Here is a 25,083-nt window from a genome sequence, read left to right on the forward strand (position 1 = left end):
TAAAAACACCTTGTTTGCATGTTTTCTGCTTATTCTTCGCCTTAATACATTTTGGATCTCACTACTCGAAGATAGCCCACATTTTTGTTGTAGAAAAGTAGGAAGTGATCTTCAACCAATTATAAAATATTCTATGCATTAGAAAGATCTATAACAGCTTTTTTACTATACATATGTATGTTTACTCGATATGACTATATCAATGTTTGAATGTTTGTTCCTCCGAAAGGGCTGAATCAATTTGACGAGACTTTACTGACAGAAAGCTAATATTTGTTATCATTTATTGTATCTCGTAAGGATTAATTAACTATTAAGGAGCAATTTACAAATATAATATAATATTCTTAAATAATATATTTATTTTAAATATATATTATTTTCTTCTTCTTTAAAGCCTTTTCTAGCAAAATGGTTCCTTGCTTCCTTTATTATACCGTAATCACAAATATTTGTAACAGATATTGTTTTCTCCATCTTCCGTGTAGCATTTCTCTAGCACTTTTGATCAAAAATTGTTTATCGACGTATAGCACAATAGTACAAGCGTCCTATAGAGCGTAATCATATATTCGAAATCAATACTCTTTTTATTTATCTTCTATGTAGCATTTACCTTCCATATTGGTGTAAGTCTCCTGAAGCTAACGCCATATGAGGTTATATACATCCAGTTCGCCCAATAAACTGTTGTATGTCATCTTTCCAATGCATTTGCGATCTTCCTTTTGGGCGTTCCTTTCCGAAGGTGATGGCAGACACTGATAGGTACGCCAAGGTGATGGCCATCATTGCAACGTGAATTTTGAATATTAGTTGTACATTCTTCGGGCATTGTACTTATGTCATGATAGACAGCGACAGGGTAACCAATTTACGAATTTTACTAAAATACAGACCTGCACAATGGTCGATGCAAAAATGTAGAATATCTTATTATAAAAATGTGTTTATCCAATTAATATAATTTATGCGTAACAGTTATACTATTAGAATGAAATATCGCAAAATATTTTGATATCTACAATATAAGAAGGTGCGCGAATACAAAATGGCGTAACGGATCGCTGGTTCGCCGTCTGCGCATTTGAAATGATATTCAAGTTTTTTGGTAAAATAAGTTTGTAACGGATAAGTTTTATACATAGACAAGGCACCACCAAACGTGTGTGTGTATGTGTGTGTGTTGTGTGTATCTTTCCAATGTCAAAGTGAATCTTTCAATATTTCCAATTCTTTGTAGCAATGTGTACGCTTATATAAAAGCCTCAATAACACAACAGATAGCTGTTCCCCCTACTTATGGAAATCATAACATTCCTAAAAGTGTAACAAGCCGTGCCTACAGATTTGGGAGGGTATTCGATCAAATGAACTTCAGGCTGGTCTTTTTATGACAATAGGGGACGAGACGAGCAGAACGTTCAACTGATGGTGTTTGATACGCCCTGCCCATTACAATGCAGTGCCGCTCACGGCTCAGGATTATTGAAAAACCCAAAAATTCTGATATACACTACAATTGCGCTCGTCACCTTGAGACATATGATATTAAGTTATCTCTTTTGCCCAGTAATTTCACTAGCTACGGCACACTTCAGACTGATAAACAATGATGTTTACACATTACTGCTACACAGCAGAAAAAAGCAACGTTATGGTACCCATAATCAAGTTGGCATCGTGTGCCTTTGCACTCTAGCCTCTCACTGGTAAATGCCCATAGTCGCCTCTTACGACACCCTTGGGAACACAGGGCATGCATGGTTGATGGGATACAAAAATAACTTACGTTTTTCCGGTCCCTGTGCAGCGGTGACTCCCAGAAGGCCTAACAGCAACCAACCCCACAGTTCCATGGTGAAGATTGCGCCAAGATCATGCACGCCTCACGTCTGTGCCAAAGAATAGTTTAATTAATTTGAAGGCTCTACAGCGCGGTGTACACGAGATAAGATTGTTTTATCAATGATTAATTAACTTGGAAAAATACTTCAGTCACGAGACGAGAGGAACTGAGATGGCAACACCTCACTGGCTTTCTGACTTTGGTACCATTGAACTGACTTGGAAAAGGAGTAGTAGGTTATCAATTTCTGTTTTCTTTTTGTTGTGTGTTTATACTTGATTTCTCCGCCTATCGTGAATTGATAGTAATGTTGTTTTTTTTGAGACGAATGAAATCAGTTCCGCAGAAGGATCGATCATCGTGGACATCTGTGGGAGAGGCCTTTGTCCAGCAGTGGACGTCTTTCGGTTGATATGATGAGAGTTTTACATTCAGCAGGTCACTCATTCAAGAGATCCTGAGATCCTGAGATCCTGAACTCCTTTATGAGCAGCAACTACTTCAGTGGTGGACGTGTTTAACTCGAATTCTAGGTCGTGCCGGCGAGAGGAAAGTGCATGCTGCATGGTAAATTTGCTAGTTAACAAATTTACCAGGATAGACACCCAAAATTCATTATATTTAAGAAATGAATACGGTATCTCAATGGCCATTGGCGGTCGTTAGATTTTATTTTTTTATTTAGTTAAAAGTGATTTTTTTATGAAAATACGGGACGAATCAAGTAGGACGTTCAGCTGATCATAATTGATACGCCCTGTCCATTTTAATGCACTGCCGCTCAGGATTCTTGAAAATTCTAAAAATTCTGAGCGGCAATTTTGCGATTGCAATTGCGGACGTCACCTTAAGACATTAGATGTCAAGTCTCATTTGCCCAGTAATTTCAGAAACACAGTAATGCTTACACATTACTGCTTCACGGTAGATAGACGCCATTGTGGTACCCATAATCTAGCCGGCATCCTGTGCAAAGGAGCCTCCCACTGGTACGATTACTGTTTGCCACCACTTCGAAAAGTTGAGCTTTAATGAGAATAAGTGTCAACAATGTCATTGCCGCTCTTTTAAATCACTTTTACAAAAAACTAGATAATTATTTTCACTCATAAACGTGTTTGCTTATGACGTCACTTCTTATAGTAAAAAATATATATGTCTATATATAATAACTTATACGTATTTAGAATACTTATGTAACAGACTTATTCACTAAGACTCATTATCACTAGGGTTCTAAGCAGAACAGTACAGTGCTAAACAGTTTTGAAATATATAAAATCTCCATGACAAAATAAATCAAGAATCACCCATGAACTTAGCGTACTAGCTTTGGTGCTGCATCCAATATATGAATCATGTTTAAAATTAAAGGCTTTTTAAATATCAAATATTTCATAAAAAGTAATTAAGAATAAACTGTATAAATATATTTTAATCGTGGATTGGATGCTTCAAGCTGTAGACCTTGAATTCATTGTTTTTGTACCTAAGGATGCTTCCTGAACATGATGGTCGTGATTTCTGTCATAATTAGCAGTTCTGTAGATCCAGAGATTATTCCCCATAACCTCACAAAGGAGACGGGGATTTCTGGGCCAAAATGTAATAAGTTGAGATATGGTTTAAAAAAATTGTCATATTTTTCTATTTCAAAATATAGAAAATTACCGTAATTCACAATCTAGAAAACGAGAAATCTTAAAACTAAGTTTTCATTATCTTAAAATTCACGATTAAAATGGGATATCGATTACTATAATCAATTAATGTGAATGAGTTAATACAATTCAACCCAAAACTACTTGCACCAGATGATTGATTCAATGAAAGTACCTAACAAAAATACATTATAATTAACATAACATAATGTCTTTAGTTAAAAAAAGTTAACTATCAACTTAATATTATAAAGAAATCGATCGAAGAAAAAGTCGATTCTGAATCTCGTTCTGTATTTTTAATCTGTGCTGACAGCCAGACAGTGACAGCCACACAATTGTCTAGAACGTCAATTGTCAATCACTCGTTTCGTAGTATCGTTTGTGCGTACCAACGGGATTTGTCATTTGAGTGTTTCCCGTTGTTGATATTTTTCTTCTTTCTATTTCACTTCTGATTTCAATGATATTATAGTATCTGATTTTGCTAAACTTACGTACGATCATTATCGTACGACAAAAAACAATCGCATTTAAAAAATCAGCTGTTTTAATATATATTGTTGCCCATATATTGCATAACCTTAATTTTACAAAACCTCCTATAACTCAGTTTTCAGATTACCAAAAATCCTCAAATTCTCAGTGATGCTTTTTTAATTTATAAGCTATTTATTGACACTAATTTCATCCTTTTACATCTTGGCCCAATAATGTATGAAAGGGTATCCGTCTCCTTTTACCTTCTTATTTTATTAGTCTATTAGCTGACCGAGCAAACGTTGTATTGCCATATAAAGTAATAAAAAAAAAATATAATTAATATTACAGTTTGTTTTTACCACCTGAGAAAGTTAGAAAGATATAAGGATTCTAATTAGTTATTCATTTTAAACTATTCTTTCAATTTGATTTCTGAACGACGGGGGACACATCAAAGGAAAAACAAAATTGTTGTTTTTATTTAATTCCGAGCATTTTCATATTTATTCACCTCTAAAACCTTCTCTGGACTTCCACAAATAACTCAAGACCAAAATAGCCAAATCGGTCCAGCCGTTCTCCAGTTTTAGCGAGACTAACGAACAGCAATTCATTTTTATATATATAGATATTAATAGTATAGTTAGTAACTAATAACTATACAAAAACTAATAAAGATATATTGTACTTTAAGTACTATACAATAATAGTAACGTAAAATAAATAGTGCTGTGATAATAGCGAGGTTCTATCGATACAGCCTACAATTTGGGTAATGTTTTGCTCTAATGGTTGGAAGAGGTTTCACACGAGATGCAGTGTTGCGTGCCAGATCATAGAACCTTTCACATTTAAATTGATAGCTTTACTGTACTAGAAAATTGTATGGCAACGTAATAAAAATTCAGTCAAGTGCAAAATTTCCTCCTTCAAATTTTAAAATTAACGGCTGATTCGAATACAAATTTTATAAAAATACATAGTATTTATAGCCGTGATTGAAAGAGAAAACTAAACACTTTTAAGAGGATTCATTCATATGGCAAAACAAAGATGCAATTCCGTTGTCTCACCTAGATGAGAGCGCGGTTATTTGGTGAATTTTGTAGTTTTTGTTTGTTTAAAAATTACTAGGATTGTTTTTTTTGAAATGATGCAGCTTAAGTGTCCAGAAAATTAAATTCACTATTCAAATGTTGTGAGCCTTCTTGTCTGTAAATTCCGCTAAAATTCGTCTCAATCAATTCGACACGTTTTTGCCTCTACACGCGGTATCCTCAGGAGATGTTGACTCGCCAAATTCTGGCACGAGCCTGAATTGACTTAACTAACGTGTTCAGGATTTTTCCTCCAATTCCTTTATTATGCTTATAACTAATACATCTGGTTTGTGGGGGAAAATCTAGGAAACTGGTAAAAACCTGCCTTTTTGCTATCAGACTGAATTAAATGACCGCTAACCGCTTTTTTACACCCCCGTCCCATGATTTGGCGCGCTGTAATTGGTCAGCAGGAACCTGGCCAAAACAGCTTGGAATAGCCAGGGATTGCGCAAGTTTCTATTTGGGTAGCTAACCACGCTGCAGAAATAACCAATGTCCATAAAAATGAAAAGTAGTTATAACATATTAATTGCAAGACTAAGCATACATTAGGTAGGAATGCACCTGAGAAATACTGACTCATGCCCTGTAGGTACAAATACCCTCGTTTGTAAACGCCTATCGATATACATACCCACAGATACGTAGTAATTGTCATGCTTTCGTATGTTTTTAGGCCTCATATTTGCCTTGTTATCTCTATCATTATTATTTCCAAACGTTTTTAGGTAGGTGTAAATGTTTTACCATAATAGCACAAAAAATATTTTCTATAAAGTTAAATGAATTAAGTAGCGGCATTTAGTTATGGCATATTACAATAAGATATAGTATATTATGAATGTTAATAGCTAGTTCGTCCTACCCCGTCGAGTTGGTCACGAGTTCTCACCAAGTCACGACCGCAGCGCTCCTTTTGTTTTCACACTTTACTGCTTTTGCCACTAGATGGAGCTGATTTTTACCCTTCCGAACACTGACCTCTACTATATACCACTGGACTGGCGGCTGTCAAAGTGTTTTTCTGCCTGTTTGTTATTCGCCACTTTGGCGCTGTTGGCCATGTAGCGAGAGTCTGCGGTACTAACACTAGTGATGACAACCTCGGCAAATATCGATAGATGGTGGGAAACTATTTACAAAAAAAATGTGTACTTTATTACGTTAAGTTTAAATAACACGGAAAACGAACGAAATTAATTTGAAATGCAAAAATACTTCAAAGTTATTATACATTCCTTCGCAGCCATTTGTTTGCCCTGGACGCTCGCGAGTGGCTCTTCAAATAGGCACAAAAAATTGGTGTCAAACATAAGGAACAGCCTTTCCAGTGGTGGTTTATACAGGTCAATGGTTCTCTGACTCTCAAGAGTTGAGTGTCATTTATTCGATTGGCGCGATTTCTGGTCGCGTGCATTATGCGTAAGCATTTAAAGATATCGCAAGAGTTGAATTGCAGTCGGGGCCTGGGGAAAGAGCATCCCCCCACCCCCCGCTGTCGGACGACTCACCTCGTGCTCCTGCAGTGTAATGCTGTGCCGTAGTCGTCGCTTACCGTGTTAATACTAAAGTTACTATTCCGTGTTCTATTTTTGATTTTAATAATGACTGATCCAAAGTCCATCAGGTTCCGTTTCAAAATAAACGAGTTTTTATTCATCGCCAAGCAGAGAAATGGCTAAAAATGTTTAAAACATGTGTATTAAAAAAAGGCAGATGTTTCATCATTTTTACCTAGTGTAAAATGTTAAACATAAACATTGTATTAGAGACTGACACTGTAAATTTACCTTAGGGAGGAGGGGATGGCTGAAAAACAGCGCTGCATGGAAACATAAATTCATGATTCCATGTCAACTGAAGCTGAGCCTTTTCCTTTTACCTATTGTTTCATCGTGTAGCCTAATTATTCATTTTATATTTATATTGTTTTGTATGGAAATAAAGAATTTATTATTATTATTATATATAATTAATAATAAATTAATGAAATAAAATAAAAATAAAATTTAATTTTTTATTTTTATTTTTATTTAGTTTAAATTTATCGACACATTCATGATTATCGTCATCAATTATAATTAGGTCACAACACTATCCCAGTCCAGAACCCTGCATTCAACTCGCGCGCTATCTGTACTTAACACGTGTCACAAGTTTTACAAAATTTCATTTATTTATTAGGACAACTAACAAGTAACATTCGCTACGCTGCACGCAGTTAATCCCTTCTAATATTATAATTAATGTTAATGTAAGTTTGTTTGTTGCGTATTGACTTCTGAACCGATTTTGACGAATACAGCTATAGACTCGAGTTGGGGAATACATGACATTTTATCCTGAATCCATGATTCCCGCGGGATTTGTGAAAAACTGAAATTCACGTCGATAAGCGACGTGCTGTGCCGCTCAGGACTATTGAAAAATCTCTGATCGGCCACACTTGCGCTCATCACCTTGAGATATACGATGTTAAGTCTCATTTGCCTAGTAATTTCACTAGCAACAGCGTCCTTCAGACCGAAACACAATAATGCTTACACATTACTGCTTCACGGCAGAAATAGGTGCCGTTGTGGTACCCATAATCCAGCCGGCAACCTGTGCAAGGAGCCTCCCACTGGTAAAACATAACTGGTATGACTTGCCAGAATGCCAGAAGTGCTCCTATTAAGGCCCACATTTAGGTTGTTAGAAATATAAATTAAAAAAAAAAAACAATGACATTAGCAATTATGTACTGTGCACTTGTCTTGTATCAGCGCTACACCGCGTAACATTGAGCTGCAATAGGGCTGACACACATAAATATTACAGAATTTTTAGATGTGTCGTTATTCGCATTAATAATATGTCGACCGATAAAGCCGAATGGTTAGTGACCCTGACTACTAAGCCAGAAGTCCCGGGTTCGAATCCTGGTAGGTGCAATCATTTATATGAAGAATATGGATGTTTGTTTCCGAGTCATGGATGTTTATATATATTTATGCATGTTGAAGTATGTATATTGTATATAAATATATCTTTGTCTTGTACCCATAGTACAGGCTATGCCTAGTTTGGGGCAAGATAATTTGTGTAAAAGTGTGTCAAAATTATGATACGGATCTGACGCTGATACGGATCTTCAACAGTCAGAGAAACTAACTGCGGATATCTGCATTGTATATATATACAATCTCGTCGTTCATATTTTACTTGCTTACTTTCTACCAATGCTAAGCACTTTACTAAAGCAAATAATTCCAAAAATTTGTCCAATAATCCAAAATGCTAAGCGATTTCATTCTAACTTTGCAAAATCAATAAAAACATCGAAATTTTTGCCTAGTAAGTACACAACACCCCATAATAATATTCAAACTACCTGTTTTATCACATACTATGCCATAAGAGAAACGTAATCTTAATAAAATAAGACCGATTGTAAAACTGACCTTATTCAAATGCAAATAAAGATTATTATTATTATTATTAAATAGATATATGTCATATCATTTATTTATTTAAACTGAATTCAGTAGTTTAATATTACCTTTATGTGAAAAGACTTAGCTTTTACCGTATACATATTTTAGAAGAAAGCACCAATCTTATTCTTATAATTTTAATTTTAGTAATCTTTTAAAATTTTTTTTTAATTAAATAAGAAAAAACATAATGTGCCTTCAAATATTTTGGCTACTACTGCGTCAATTACTCTTCTTGATCTTGTTGTTGATACAGTTCCAGTGACTGCTGCATATTTTCAAATTAAATTTGGCGTCCAAAAAATCAATCATCGGAATCGCTGTATCCGAAGCAAAATTTACATTAAACCTTTAAGCTGTATATGAATTTCTGCTGGCAAGAATGATTTCAACCGCTATGAAAGACATTACTATCACCGTTACCATTTTTATATTCTCCTTGTCATGCGTATGACGTCAGAATATATTAAGGTATACTCGGGCCATACATAAGACAATATTTTCTTCAACTATGATCGCCTGGAACCAAAACATTGTTTAATGTTTTCTATCTCATTTTCTCCCACGTTAAATCTTATGATATGTCTGTCTCTTTTTACTGTCTCGCTTTTTCGTTTCATCGACTTTCAAATCGCAACGAAGCTAAAGACGTTTTCACTTCAAAAAATAACATTGTAATTGTATATTGTAGGGTTTTTAGGTGTGGCTAACGTTTGTAAGTTTATATTATTTATAAAACGTAACCACTAGAATATTTGCATGTCTTTCAAGACGAGATATGTGCCTAGTGTTAAATTTAAAACAACTTTATCTGTAAATGTTTCTTGCAAAGAAACAACTTTGAAGAATTGAAATAAACTTGATAAAGTAAAAACAAATATCGCAGAGTACATTAAAAGACCAGATGACATTATCAACATTTAATATAAAACTCTTAACAGTAAACAACTATCATAACAGGCTTGCCATAAGCTATACCTGTATGGAAAAACTTGAACACTAGGCTAAAAGAAAAAGTGCATTCAGACGTTGTGGTCGACACGTGTTGATAAAGGTTAAATGTATAATTAGCACTGGAACAAAAAATATTTGACTTTTTAAGTGTCACCTGCCAACCCTAATGAACTATGATATGTGTGTGGTGTATTTAAAACAATCCGCTTTTGTCTGTGTCTAGAGACCGTAAAGAGGACGTGCTCTATGGGACTTTGCTTACATGCATACGCAATATTATGTAACGAGCACAGAATTCAATTATAGAAATCGGCTGATCGAATTTCAAACTTATATTTCACCGTTACTTTCGACCCGCGATTTGATATAATTTTTCGACGGGAGTCATGTTTCGTTCAGTATGTAACTTTTTTTTTAGTTTCTAATTTGACAATCGACAGATATTATATTCTTTCAGTTTCTTGTACATTATTACATATTATTCCCATCGATTCGGGAGGTACCATCACATACTGAGATGAAACGGCAATAAACTCGGTAATGAACGTAATATAATATTATACAATTTAAGGTGGCCTGCACATAACCAGACAAGAACCGTGCATCATTATCTTCTATATAATGTAACTATACTATAGTAGGCCTTATCTGTCAAAGAATCTTCAGTATATTTCTTAAATTTGTGCTCAGAGAGTCCAAGAATAATGGTAAAAGATATAAGAATAATGGTTGTTCATAAAAAGGCAATTTTTCGTAAGACTCACAATTTAGAGATTTTAATAACAGTTCTACTGACTCGTAAAACTTTATCGGACAATTTGAACATAAAACAATATTTGCTTAATGCTCTTTTATGGTTTTAACAACCTTGTTTCGCAATTATATAGTCTTTATGAAAGTTCATAAGCCTAAGGATTACGAATTGTGGATGTGTTTTATTTTCCTTGAACATTTTTCGTGGCATGGGTATAAAATGTTAAACTCGCGTCAGGACGCGTGTCTGATCGGAAATTCGTAAGACAGTCGTTGAAAATAAGGATGAAAGTTGATTTTTCTCATTTATTTAATAATGTAAAAAAGTTGTAATAGTTCTGAATTGTTAAATTTTTTATGTTTTATAAATTGTCTTATATTTTGCTTAGCCACATAAATGCTAGTTTTATAGTGATAAATAAAGGAATTCGTGCGAAATTATTCCCTAACCATTCCAAAATATCCAAAAATACATAACATAATTTATGAACGATGTGGGACTGCGGCCCACGACCTCTCGGGTTCCATCCGAGCGCTCTTCTACTGATCCAAGAACAATTTTAGTTCAATTAATCCCAGAGGTGAGATATATCACTTTGAAAATAACAAATTTAAATCATCAATGTATATATGTATAGGAACTAGGAAATAAAATTTTATCTCTTTGTATGAGTTGCCAGCTTCTTGTACGTCCGTATCACAGGCACACATTGATAAATCAAAACTGGTAACAGATGATCGGGCTAGCAGGTTGTCTTTGCACTTCTATATATTAAGTCTATGGTTAGAGTTATAGGAAATGATTTAATTATAATAATAATAATATTGACACACTTTTTACACAAATCTTGCCCCAAGTTAAGCATATATAGCCTGTGTTATGGGTTATAAGAAAATTATATATTTATTACAATATACTTACTTAAACATACATAAACTCATATAAACATACATAAATACATTTAAACATCCATGACTCGGAAACAAACATCCATATTCGACATATCAATGCTTGCACCTACCGGGATTCGAACCCGGGACCTCTAGCTTAGTAGGTAGGATCGCTAACCACTCGGCTATACAGGTCGTCTATTATGTAATTAAGATGAACAAATTTTATTACGATATCATCCACATGTGATGCGGCGGATGTGTGGCAGTCCTCCACAGTGCGGTTTTCAAGGAGCTTTCTTCCACGTACTACAAAGCTGTGGAATGAACTTCCTTGTGCAGTGTTTCCGGGACGAAACTATATGGGTACCTTCAAAAGGAGCGCGTACACCTTCCTTAAAGGCCGGCAACGCTCCTGTGATTACTCTGGTGTTGCAAGAGAATGTGGGCGACGGTGATTTCTTAACGTCCTCAATTTCCCTAAAAAAATTGTAAATATATTCACGTGCTATTTTCCGCGCTTATTTCGCGAGTTAAGCCGAGTGCAGATTGCCCATTTTTTTATGATAATAAGGGACAAGACGAGCATGACGTTCAGCTGATGGTAATTGATACGCCCTGCTCATTACAATGCAGTGCCACTAAGGATTCTTGAAAAACTCAAAAATTCTGAGCGGCACTACAATTGCGCTGGTCACCTTGAGACATAAGATGTTAAGTCTCATTTGCCCGGTAATTTCACTAGCTACGGTGCAAAATGTTATATAAGTCAAATGCTGTTATATAAGTCAAAGTCAAATAAACTTTATTAAATTAGGCTTAAACTAAGCGCTTTTGAAACGTCACTATAAATTTTTCTTTTAAATTACTGAATCTACAAGATGTTCGGAAAAAGTAGAACTCGTGATAATATGATCTATATTTATTGAAAAATAAGGGACGATACGAACAGGACGATAAGCTGATGGTAATTGATACACCCTGCCTATTACAATGAAGTGCCGCTCAAGAATCTTGAAAAACCCCAAAAATTCTAGCGGCACTACAATTGCGCTCGTCCTTGAGACAAAGTGTTGTCTTATTTGCCCAGTAATTTCACTATCTATGGCACCCTTCAGACCGAAATACAATAAAGTTAACACATTACTGCTTATACATTGGCTACACTAAAAGTATCGGGAATGGAATATTTTACACTATTCCTGTCATATTAAATCTTTTTAATTGAAAACTCCTTGGTTTTAAAAATCGAATACCATTTATTTATTTAAAAAAATATTCTCGGTCTTGGCACAAGGTCTTGTCAAACTTGTTTAGTCGTTGAGAAAATCGAATTGACTCGAGAAAATTCTAGAGCGATGATATATTATGACTTTCGAAGTGGTTTAACACAAAAACAGTGAGTTGACCGGATGATTTCTGCATTTGGTTATGAAGCCCCATCCAAAACCAAAATTTATCGCTGGTTTGCTGATTTTCAACCTGGACGTGTCAAGCTCAGTGATGATCCCCGTCAAGGTCGTCCAAAAACTGCAGTCACCAAAGAAGACGTTGATGCTGTGCGTAAACTGATTGAGGAAGATCAAATGTGACATACCGCGAAATTCAGGCGACTTTAGACATTGGCATGAGTCAAATACAAATAATCTTGCATGAACAATTTGGTGTAAAAAAGTTGTTTTTGTATTTGCTCTATGAAGAGCAAAAAGCGGCTCGCGTTACTGGGTGCGTCAGAACTCTCGAAAGATTCCGCGCAGGATCCTCAAATGCTGTATACAACATCATGTCAGGTGACGAATTCTGGATATACGCGTACGAACCCGAAACAAAAAACCAGTCATGAGTTTCGGTGTTCGAAAATGAGTTAAAGGCAACAAAGATTGTATAATTTGAAAAGCATCCTAAAAAATAAAAAAATCCCAAAGTAAATCAATGCGGATGAAGTCGCAGGTAAAAGCAAGTAAACAAGCAGTAAACAAATAAAATTAAAAGCCTCAGTTATAGTCTGATAAGACAATGTCTACTGGCAGTTACAATAAATGATTTGATATCCGTTGTTAATTGATCAAATTTTATGAGTCACATTTAACGTCTGTGTGGAGCTCGGAGCTTTCTAACTTCACGCTTTTTCTGTTTCGAGAGTGCAGAGTGAAAAGAAATACGTAATGTTTGGATGTAAGTTTGTGTTGCGTGTAAATGTACTAAATGTGAAAGGCAAGGTAATAAAGCTATGTTTATTCCGAAATTGTAGTATAGTTTTTAATTTTCAACTTCATTCTAACCAAGTTAGGATAATCTAGGAAATAAGATCAAAAGGGTTTTTTTATGAAAAATTTTAATACCATAAAAAATCACAAATAAGCTAACATCTAAATAATTAACTTTACAATTAAATAGATCAATTTGTTAAGCTTCTAAAAATAAATAACGGATTACACAATTTTTGTTTATAGAAAAAAATACACTATTATTAAAACATCGATCAAAGTTACAACGAACTACAAAACTTATATATTATATTACTTGCTACTGCGAAACTCTTCATGGGCGAGTCCGACTCACACTTGGCCGCTTTTTTTAAAGTTACCCATCGACTTGGAAATTTCAGGAATGAAATATTTTGTCCTTCTAAAGTAAGGTTTTAAGTTTCTTGAGAACCAGAATGTGGATCAATTCCACCCACCCAGTTGGTGAACATGGTATAGCTCATATTAAGGTATTATATATTTTTATTTATTTATTATTGTAACTCTTCTACGAAGTGGTGGTAAATTTAAAAAGAAAAGATATCATAAGTGTCAATTCCTTGAACTTCATGAATAAATTGGCATTTTGATTTGATTTGCATCTTTTTGGCGTAAGGTAGTTAGTTTTTTTGTGTGTGTCGATCCTCTCACAGCTCAAGATAAAAAGCCGTCTGTCCAGGATATGTCACTACCGAATTCTTTCATATTTTGGCGACATAATGCGAATTGGTAATGAGAGCCTGTAGAAATTAATCGTAGTTGGGAACACAAATGGCAAGCGAGTCTGAGGCCGATCTCCTACCAGATCGACCGACCAAATAAAAGACTTCGGTCCCCGAGGTTTAGTTCCACTGTCAGGGCCGCGATGGAAAGAAGTCGATGGAAACAAATAGTTCACTCCTCGTGTGGACCACGATCCTCAGTCATGAGGGAACGACTAGAGAAGAACAAGAGTTAGTTTTTTAATTTGATGTTTTTTTTAATTGACTCACAAATTTTGGAAGACCAGCCAAACACTTATTCATATCATACTCCAGGCCACTAATTTTTAATGCAATTCACTGCATCGATTTTATACATAAACAAAGAATTTTAAATTATTTATGTAGTTAATATTTTGACAACAATATCAAACTTGTGAAAAAGAAGAAAATTAATCAGCTATTGAGACATTATTATGCATATGCGCAAGTATTAAAATTCAAATGATGGTCATTTTATAGCCTGATATTGTTTAGCCTTACAAGGTCGTATGAGTCACACTTACTAGTTATTGTCAAGTTGTTGAAACAAACAATGGTTAGGTCATTTAAAGAATGTGGTGCGATATTATATGTTATAATGTTAAACTATTTATAGGTTGGAAATTAACTCATTAAATTTGAAATCTACAAGTAATCCCATTAAAACCATGGTTCACGAAATTTAGATTCCCCAATAAATCAATAATATCAACAGTTTGCCGGTTACGCTTAAACCACTCTTGCACTTTTTTTTATGAAATAAGAGACGAGACGAGCATGACGTTCAGCTGATGGTAATTGATACGGCCTGCCCATTACAATGCAATGTCGATCAGGATTCTTGAAAAAAAATTCGGAGCGGCACTACAATTACTGCGCTCGTTATCTTGAGACATAAGATGTTAAGTCTCATTTGCCCAGTAATTTCACTATATACGGCGCCCTTCACACCGAAACACAATAATGTCTACACATCACTGATTCAAGGCAGTAAAAGGCGCCGTTGTGGTACCCATTATCTAGCCGCCATCTTGTGAAAAAGAGCCTCCCACTGGTAGATATAATACTTCGACGCTGTTTTTTGGCCGTTTCCAACTCCGTTAGGTGGGATACAAGGTAGAGAGAGGGAAAATAGGTCTTACAAATATATCAATATATAATTGAGTATATTTTAAGATACTGTATCAACCTCTATATTTCTCAGTCTTCATGACTGTAGGTATATTTTTGTCTATGAGCGTGTTTAAAACACAGAACACATAAAAATATGTTTGTGTTCTGTGGTTTATATCTATTTCTGTGTAAGTATATACCTAAGTATAAAGATGTGTACAAATCTATCCCTACTAGACAAAAATTTTCATAAAAATGTTCATAAAGTGAAAACTACTGGGCCAAACCATGTAAAATTTTTATGTGACCAATGGCATCTATTTCGCAAGAATTAGGTAAATCGGATCATAAATCTCAGAGTAATCGGTGTACATACAAAAAAAACGATCGGATTGATAACCTCCTCCTTTTTGAAGTCGGTTAAAAATTATTAAATTTATGCTTGCTTTTACTTCTGATCAACTGAGAATGCAATTTATAATCACATGCTTCTTGAAAATCTTTTAATTAACGTTGCACATAAGTAAACAAGTTTTTCTTAATCATTACCAAATATGTTTCGTGCGCAAATATAATGCAATTGCAAAAACATTGCTGACAATAATTGTAACTTAAATATTTGAACCTGATTTTCTGGTTTGTTTTTGGTTATATAATTTTTGTCTCGAGTCTTGAGGTCTTACGATTTATTTTATTACAAAAGTCAAGATACGAGCAACTCGTTGGTACGAGATTATAATTACAATGTAGTGCTCAGAATCCCTACTTATATTATTCGTTCTCTTGGGTACGAAGTCTTGCGGCTGCATTAGTGAGTCTGATACTAAGCTGCTGTGCACGCTCTACGATCAACTTTCGCTTCTTTGAGGAGACACCATGTGCGATCTCTGCGCAGTATTTCCTGTGTTGCATCATCAGGATTTCCAGGATTATAAATGAGAATGTAAGTTTGTTTGTTACGCTTTTACGCCTGAGCTACTGAACCGATTTTGCTAAAATCTGGTACAGCGATAGACTAGAGCTTGGGAAAGGACATAGGCAATACATTTTATCCCGTAAAAAACCATCGTTCCGCGGGATTTGTGTTAAATTTAAATTCACGTCGATGAGCAATAACTATTCCAATAGGAGGTTTAGTTGGCCATAGAAATATTCCTCCAAATAAGATTCATATAATATGTTGGGAACGGGAGCGAAAACTGGAACCGGAACTGGAGTAGGAGAGAAGATAATCTTCAATACCAAACTTGCTTATTTTTTTGAAAAACTCTTTATCTTCGCGGATGACGCGGGCATCAGCTTGTTTTTTATAATCCCAAAACTGAGAGGCACCGCAACTGCGCCGGTCATTCGACACATAAGATGTTAAGTCTCTAATAAGACTAATCTTATCCCTTTTTTGAGGACCATGAGGACAAATAAGTGTTTGTTCAATGATCACCACCGCCCACGTCTTTTTGCAGACCAAAACACAATAATGCTTACACATTACTGCTTTACGGCAGAAATAGGCGCTGTTGTGGTACCCATAATCTAGCCCGCATCCTGTGCAAAGGAGAGGCTCCCACTGGCTAATCTATTCACTGAATTTTAAATTACTATATTAACTCTTTGTACTATTTGGTCCGAATGAGGATACGTTTTTACATTGCATTGTTACTTCACTGCCGTATTTTCAGTATGTATTACAATAAATACTTACAATTGTATTCTGGGACAATGGGTATCCGTTATAGTTTCACTTTCACTTCTGTTCTCACATGAGTTCACGTATCAACAACGCTTCGAAAATATTACACTCAGCATTGACAGAAATGTTATAATAATAATACACCGAATTTATTTCTTTATATACACTTCACATAGATAAGTTAGTATAGAGTTACACTTAAATTTTCAATAAGTATGCTTCAAATCACCAAATTTATGAACAAAAATATGAACAATTCGGGATTCGAAACCGCGCCAGTCGCAGTACGCCCCAGCGCGTAGACCACTTACGGCCATTCCCAATATACTGTCTACAGATAGTGATAAATTACAACCTTCTACTGTCAGTAATTAGCTGTTAACAATCTGAAGCCAATATACCCGATAAGTCATTCTTATCGCCTTACATTGGGACGCGATTGCAATTTCCATACAAACTTCTATCGCTGGTAAGCTAAACGTCCTCCCATTGCCAGGCAGCGTGTATGGATAAGGTGAGTTAACGTCGATAAGATTATTGGGACAGATAGTCAACGATAGTTACGATTTTTGTCTAAAGTAGGCCACAACCGGAGATAGACTGAATATTGGGAACGGCCGTTAGTCATACGTCCAGATGACGCAATTTTAATAATTTTAAGGATGTTTGTTCAACTATTGAACTGTGGCGCCATCTACAGGATATATAATTCCATTGATTTAATTAAAGAAATTACTTAAAGATAACACAATGTTTTAAAATAAAGTTCACAGAAAAACAACATTAATGTTATTTGATGTTCAGAAACTAGATACAGAAAAATTACTTAATTCTTTACACAATTATATTGCAACTAAACGACTTAATTTGCTAATATTAGTCATATAGTTACTAATCATCTAAGTACTTAATCACAAACAAGAATACGTCTATTTTTGAAGTTAAATTGTTTTGGCGCGATAGGGAAAAATTATCAGTGTGAATTTTAACGATGCGCGCGCACATCGTCACGCAAATTTGACACACTGAAGTTAGCTGGTCAACTATACCATTTGTATCATACTTCAGCTAGCAAGCCTCTTGTAACTCATATGTCTACTGAACCACGACCAATTGACGAGAATTAAATAACTTTCAATATACAATTTCAATTTATATACAAGTTTTAGTAAAAAATAATAATTAGAGAGACTAATTGTATAAAAATAATGTAATGATATTTAATAACACGTTATTTCACTACATTATGGGGTATACTAATATTTTCATTGGTTGTTTTAAGGCGACACTAAATGCCAGCGACCTTGAGCGATATGAGTTCACGGCTTCCGGCCCGCCATCTATGTAACAAAGCCAATATTTTCAAAATTCTTGCGTGGAAAACAGTTTATATGCTTACAATCCTCGTTATTCATTACTAATCTGAATAAATATATCTACACAAAAAAGTAAAGCTATAAGAATAACTTTTTTGAGAGTTGTACTAAAAAAATGCGTCAAAAAAAACTTGTTTAACTGCAAGGAAAAGTGGTAGTTCAAAAAGGCTCTGGAGTGAAACCTATAACCAACAGCAAGCATTAGAAACCTACAAATAAGACTTAAGTATATGTGTAACAGCATTCAGTAGTGTTCATAGCTCGAAATGCTATATTTTCACCAAAAAACTTGTCTAAAAACACCTTGTTTGCATGTTTTCTGCTTACTCTTCGCCTCAATTAATACCTTATTTATTACAATATATTTCTTTTTCTATACAAAAAGTAACGTAGTTCAACGTAAAAATAGCATGAGGAAGTATTTATTACACGCCACACAAGATTCTTGCGTGCGTACGTATAACACACACACTTTTTTTTTAATTGCCACTTCAACTCACATATACACACTCATAAACAGAAGAACAATTCTAACAGATATGGTTTCTTTGTCACGTCTATGCAATGTCCATGTCACGTCGGAACTCGGAATGCAACTGATAATGGAAATCTAATCGCTAATGATAGCGTTACCGCGAAATTCATTCATTTTCAACCGTTGATAATTGAAACTAATCTATATTGATTGAATTCTTATCTATTATTGATTTGTTTGTCTTAAGCGAACCCTCGCTTTTTATCGCTTGGAAACTAGTCCAATTTCATTGAAGTAGGCGTTACTTTGCGGAAATCCATAATTATCCAAATGATTTGAGTTTTCTTTAGTGTTAATTTCGCCAATATTTAGTCTTTAAACAATTCGACACGTGTTTCGCCTCTACACGAGGCATCCTCAGGACGTGTTGAATCGCCAAAATTTGGCACGAGACTCTCTCGTTAGTCGTTAGTCCAATTTCGACCTGAATTTTTGTGATCGTAACGCTTGATGTAAATGCTCTGGGCATGACCAGGTGATCACTCACTTACAAGTGAACTTTCGTCCTACTGTTCTGATAAAATTATACAATACTACAATATACATATTAATTAATAGCTTTAAGTACGGGTGGCAACCCTAAGAGCAGGATACTCGAATAATGGCACTCACTGACCTTGACTAGTAATCTAGTATTCTCGTGCAAGTGTATATCAGGTTCATCACTTTTATATTGTTACATTTGTAATGTCTCGTAAGGTTGAAAACGCAACTAGTGAAATTGCGGGGCTATTGTGACTTGATATCGTACGTTGCAAGCTGAATAGCGAATCAGATTACTAAAGAGTTGTGATTCTTCAAAAATATTGAGCGGGTGGCGAATTAAAGAAACAATTAAGAATTGGTAACCTTACATTGTAGTTTACTAGCTTTTACTCGCGACTTCGTCCGCGTGGAATAGTTACTTTGGGCAGCATTTTCATTGATACAGCGGATATCCCTTGCCATTGTGGACAGTCTCTTCAATAGTATTTCCCTACGAATTTTAATATACTATTTCATCCCCATATAGGTTAAAGTTTCAAAAATGCTCGAAAAAATGTCAACTGCCTAAATACAAAGTTTATTGTTTTACTTCCGAAACTGACGAATAAAAATAATAATAACTCCCATACAAATTTCCATCCTCTAATTCAAGCCCTCCATATCTATCTCCCTCTATCGCTGTGTAAACTTTCATCAAAATCGGTTCAGTGGTTTAGGCGTGAAAGCGTAACAAACAAACTTACATTCACATTTATAATATTAGTAGGGATATGCTTTCACCAGTAATGTGTTGACACCCAACGGCAAGTCACATCATGGTTATCGAATGGCGATTCAAAACGTACCTAATCGATTATCAAGCGTATTGTGATGGCCATTTTCATAACTGTGTATAAAAGAGACGGAAATAAAACCTATAACATTAACCTTAATGTGTGGCCACCATAACGCGTATTGTTAACAAAAAAAAATGATAAGCCATATACTTCACTGTACGATGTCTGCACTTGCAAGCCCTAAAAAGTAGGAATATATTTATAGACTATTTTTATCTGGGTTACATCAAATACAAGGTTCAGTAGTCAGTACGCGTTTATTTATTGATAAGAGATAATATAATATTTAGTCTAAGTCGATGACATGTTTAATTTATGTGAAACAGTATAAATTATAAATTTATATAAACAGTGTAAAAATAGTATATAAATTTCTACATAAAAAATAAAAACAAAAAAAATATAATTACATCCCTGGTGGGGATCGAACCCACGACCTTTGGATTAGAAGTCCAACGCGCTATCCTCTGCGCCACAGGGACGATATGAGTGTGTGCGAAATTACATAACGGATTCATTTTACATCTTAGAAAGCCAATAGTATTTTTTCTAATTTATTATATTGTTTCATTTAAAAACTGTAATCGAATTGACTCCATCTAAAATGAGATAAAGAAAGACTAAAATTTACAAAATCGTTCTTCTGGTGTTAATTATAATCAATAATAGGTAATTTTATTTATTAATTCATTTGTATGTTTGGTATCATTAAATATTTATTTATTAATACTTCCTATAATAATAAGTTATGATTTTTAATTCGATATACGTAGTTAATAATATCTATAATTTGCATATTTTATAACGCACCATCTATTAATATCAATGAGAAGGTTTTAGTATGGATTCTGAAGACTAAATCTTTTATTATTAGTAAGTATCAAACAAAATAGTTAATTGGGAACAAAGCAATGATAATAAGAACCAGTTTCTGAGGAGCACACAAAGAAAAATCGATCACCCATGAGCTAACTCAATTTATAAATTTGAACATTTCCTTTCGTGGGTGGCCTGGTCTGGTGGTTCTTGAATCTTGGGTGGTTTTTAATACATTACAATATCTTACATCATTATTAACTTAATTCACTACAATTTGTTAATTAACTTTATTGTGGATGTCACAGATTTTTTAAATTCTTTTTGTTTGCACTCTAAAGTTAAGATAATATTTAAAATAGGAACGGTTTATAACCGACTTCAAACATGGCGGATTCTCTCAAATCAAATGATTTGTTTTGTATCTTTTTTATCTCATATCTCCGTTTTGGGTTTTGAGTTTCCTTGTTTTATAGTGCAGGTGTTAAAGTCCGTTTCCTCTTAAATTTATGGTGAATGCTTAGTGAAATGAGACAGAGCCGTCACGATTAGATATTGTTACACATCACGCTTGTTCGTTTTATATCGTATTACTGATCCCGCCTTGATGTAGTTTTTACTGTGGTATGGTTACTCATTACGCCTTATATTAATTAACAGGCTGAGTGCTACTGTGTGCCTGCCCAGAAGTAAGGGTTACCACTCTGAGTTATCAAACAATATTAATTAAAAAATATATTGCAATTTGCCTATTACTTTTTTATAAATTATTTTCAAATACGTACTTAAATGTCAATTTTATTATAAAAAATATTAAAAAGTCACAGAAGTTAACGTGTATTTAATAATTCGATGTTAGCGAAGCTACGAACAAAAAGATCCGATGTCCACTTGCGTCTCGCGCTAAACATGCGTGAAACAACGCTAGTCAGGAACATGTTCTACTTACTCAGGGCGACGCTTCAAGTACACTTTGTGCGTGTGTCAGTCTCAAAATGGGCCAGTTAATTCAGCCATTGAATTTATGCTGATCTAAATTTTTACTTCAGTACTAAAAGCCTTTTTACTTTGTAGTTTGAATCACCTCGACGAGATTACTTCAAGAGTTTGAGTCGAGATATTTATATTACTAATGCTGAAACGGACGCTTTGCAAACCACGACAATACTAACATTTATTTATTCAACAATTTATTCTTTATTTCTAATAACCTAAACACATGATGACGCGGTCTGGTAACTGACCATCGCACACAATTACTATTATAACAGTCCGCGCCATACCGAGTACGACGCCGGACAATCCGATAGTCCGGCCGTACCAGATCAGACCATGTGTTTAGGCTATAATATCTTTAACTTAATACGTACATACATACATAAAATCACGCCTCTTTCCCGTAGGGGTAGGCAGAGACCACTTCTTTCCACTTGCTACGATCCTTACATACTTGCTTCGCTTCGTCCACTTTCATTATTCCTTTCATACATGCTCTCCGGTTTAGGGTACTCTTGACCTGGCCTTTTTTCAAGACGTCCCTGATTTGATCTAGAAACGTCCGCCTAGGTCCACCCCTTCCAACACTTTCATTCACACTGGCTTTATACACTTTCTTCGTCAATCGTTCTTCATTCATTCTCTCGACATGTCCTAACCATATCAGCATACCTTTCTCAATTTTTGTCACAGCATCTTCTTTTAGACCACAACGTTTCCGTATCTCACTATTTCTTATCCTGTCACTCAGTTTAACTCCTATCATACTCCTCAACGCTCTCATCTCAACTGCATTTATTCTGCTTTCATGTTTCTTCTGCCATACCCAACTTTCACTTCCGTACATGAGTGTTGGAACCAACACCCCCTCATGCACAGCCAAACGAGCCTTATTAGACACCTTCTGCCTGTTCATAAAGGAGTGCAATGCTCCATTCACCACGTTTCCTGCATTCACTCTTCTTTCAATATCACTCTCATACTTTCGTACGAAACATACGTACATACGAAACTAACTAATATATCTAAATGTTGTCCAGTTAGATATGTTAGAATATTATATTACACTTAGCATATCATATTTTTAGATTACTTTAAATGTACCTACCTAATGCTATTACAACTGTTAAAATATATTTTCCTTCATTCACTAAATTTTGTTTTGTGTCTCAACAATACCACATGTCCACAAGCATATTATTATTAATCTGTAGAAGTGTAGACTGTGGAGGTATAAACAAAGTTATCTACATTGTGCCGAGTGACCGTGAATAGAACCAGTTTGGTTTTGAACTGTGTTTGTAGGTTTATCAATGAGATGCGGCGTACCGGGGTACTGTAGGGTTGATACTCGTAACTTGCATTCAATTCTGCTTTTATCTTTTCTTATATCAATCAAACTCATAATTAAGAAATATATTTACTACAAATTTCAGAAGTCAGAATTTGATAATCAAAACTTAAGTACTTTTTTCTGGAGATCTAAATTCTTGAAGCTTCATATTTTTAATATATTAAAATTTAAAACACTGTGTAATTTTTTTAAATGTATATGTATATATAGCAGTAGATAAGCACCTGACTAACAAACTTTTTTATAAATACAATAGATATACAAAAAATTTCTAATCATAGCAATTCTTGTAATCATTTATCTTTTATGTATGATGGAAATGCTCTTAAGGATTTTAATGGAATTTTCTATTCGAGCATTGAGTAGGAAAAACCGTTCTTAACAGTTATCCTGAAAAAAACGCATTTTAACAAGTTTTATGCCCGTCTTCCTTTCGTCTCTCTCTTTCTTCGCATGAACATCTTTTATCTTATATATATTTAAGATCAACCTGTGTGGAGTAAAACTTCTTTAGCCGCGCTAAGTACGTTAGCTTTTGTGTGTATTCAATGTGAATGAGCTAACACTCTTCATCTTGGCTGTGTAACACTCACTTGGGTAGTGCCAAGTCAAGTCGATTGGAATATGTCGAAAGATCCAGCACTGAAACAGCACTGAAAAGCAGACAAATGAAAGCACAGAAAAATGCGGAACAATAAAAGGAGTTATTTTTACATATTTATCAAATATTTAATCAAAATTTTTAATTTAATAACCACAGTACGATAAAAATATTGTAAGCTTGTGGCAGCCCTGGTATCAAGTATTTATATCGATCGATTTGATAAGAATTGGAATTTTAATTGCTAATATTGTTTGTCAGAAATATTTATATTTATATTATTGCATTACAGTTACAAATGCAACAAGTTTTAGCCTGCGACTTTGCCTTGGCGTAAAGCGTAACCCCCTTATTCATAATATTCTCACTCTGTCTTCTTCTATTGACCTAAGTCAGAATGAGAAAAAAAACTCCTTAGCGGCTGTTTAAAGTTATAAGGGGGTAAGTATTTACATAATATCTATCTACAACCATTCCAAAATGTATGCCTCAGACCTGGGAAGAGGGAGCGAAACACACTCGGCAGGCTTCTTTAAGTGGATAGCCTGGGGGTGGTCGCAACTTATGCCTTATGAGAAAGCTCATGGTCGCTCAGAGGGCAATAGAGATGAAGTTGAACTTAATCGAATCAGAAAGGAGGAGACCCGTGAAGAATAAAGCCACCGAAATAGTCCAGGTGAATGCGAAACTGAGTGGGCAGGGCACATAACTCGACGAACAGACGGCTGTTGGGGCACTAAAGTCCTCGAATGTTGAATTCATATCGAAAGACTCAGTGTTGGTAGGACAAGATGAACCGATGATCTGGTCAAGATCGCCGGGATAGGTTGGATGAGGGCAGCACATGACCGAACGTCGTGGAGATTTTTGGTGGAAGCCTTTGTCTAGGAATGGACGTGATGAAGTCATCGAGTTGGTATCATTAAGAAAGTCATTTATATTATAGGACAGATTTGGGATGGAAACTAACGAATTGTTATAATAACCTTTACCACACAAACGTTTTTAACAATTCTTTTGAATTTCGATACATATGTGTTGTAAATTTTTCCTTAAAACTATTGTATATTCTATGGAGCCAATTATAATGTTGTTACGAAGAAAACCACTATTCTTACACG

At 34.8% G+C, this 25,083-nt stretch overlaps 1 protein-coding gene and 1 non-coding gene across 3 annotated transcripts in view; both read right to left on the minus strand.

The window, feature by feature from the left end:
• LOC126964674 (prion-like-(Q/N-rich) domain-bearing protein 25) overlaps positions 1 to 25,083 on the minus strand; it is a 46,128-nt gene that overhangs the window by 14,067 nt on the left and 6,978 nt on the right. For both annotated transcript variants that reach the window (XM_050807933.1, XM_050807934.1), the window contains exon 2: positions 1,793 to 1,895. In XM_050807933.1, coding sequence (XP_050663890.1) covers positions 1,793 to 1,859 — 67 coding nt within the window. In that variant the 5' untranslated portion in view covers positions 1,860 to 1,895. The remainder of the gene's footprint in view (positions 1 to 1,792; positions 1,896 to 25,083) is intronic.
• Positions 20,605 to 20,677, minus strand: Trnar-ucu (transfer RNA arginine (anticodon UCU)). The gene has a single exon. It is a non-coding gene; the product is annotated as a tRNA-Arg (tRNA).

This window comes from Leptidea sinapis, chromosome 5 (genome assembly GCF_905404315.1).
Source record: "Leptidea sinapis chromosome 5, ilLepSina1.1, whole genome shotgun sequence".
Taxonomy (NCBI): domain Eukaryota; kingdom Metazoa; phylum Arthropoda; class Insecta; order Lepidoptera; family Pieridae; genus Leptidea; species Leptidea sinapis.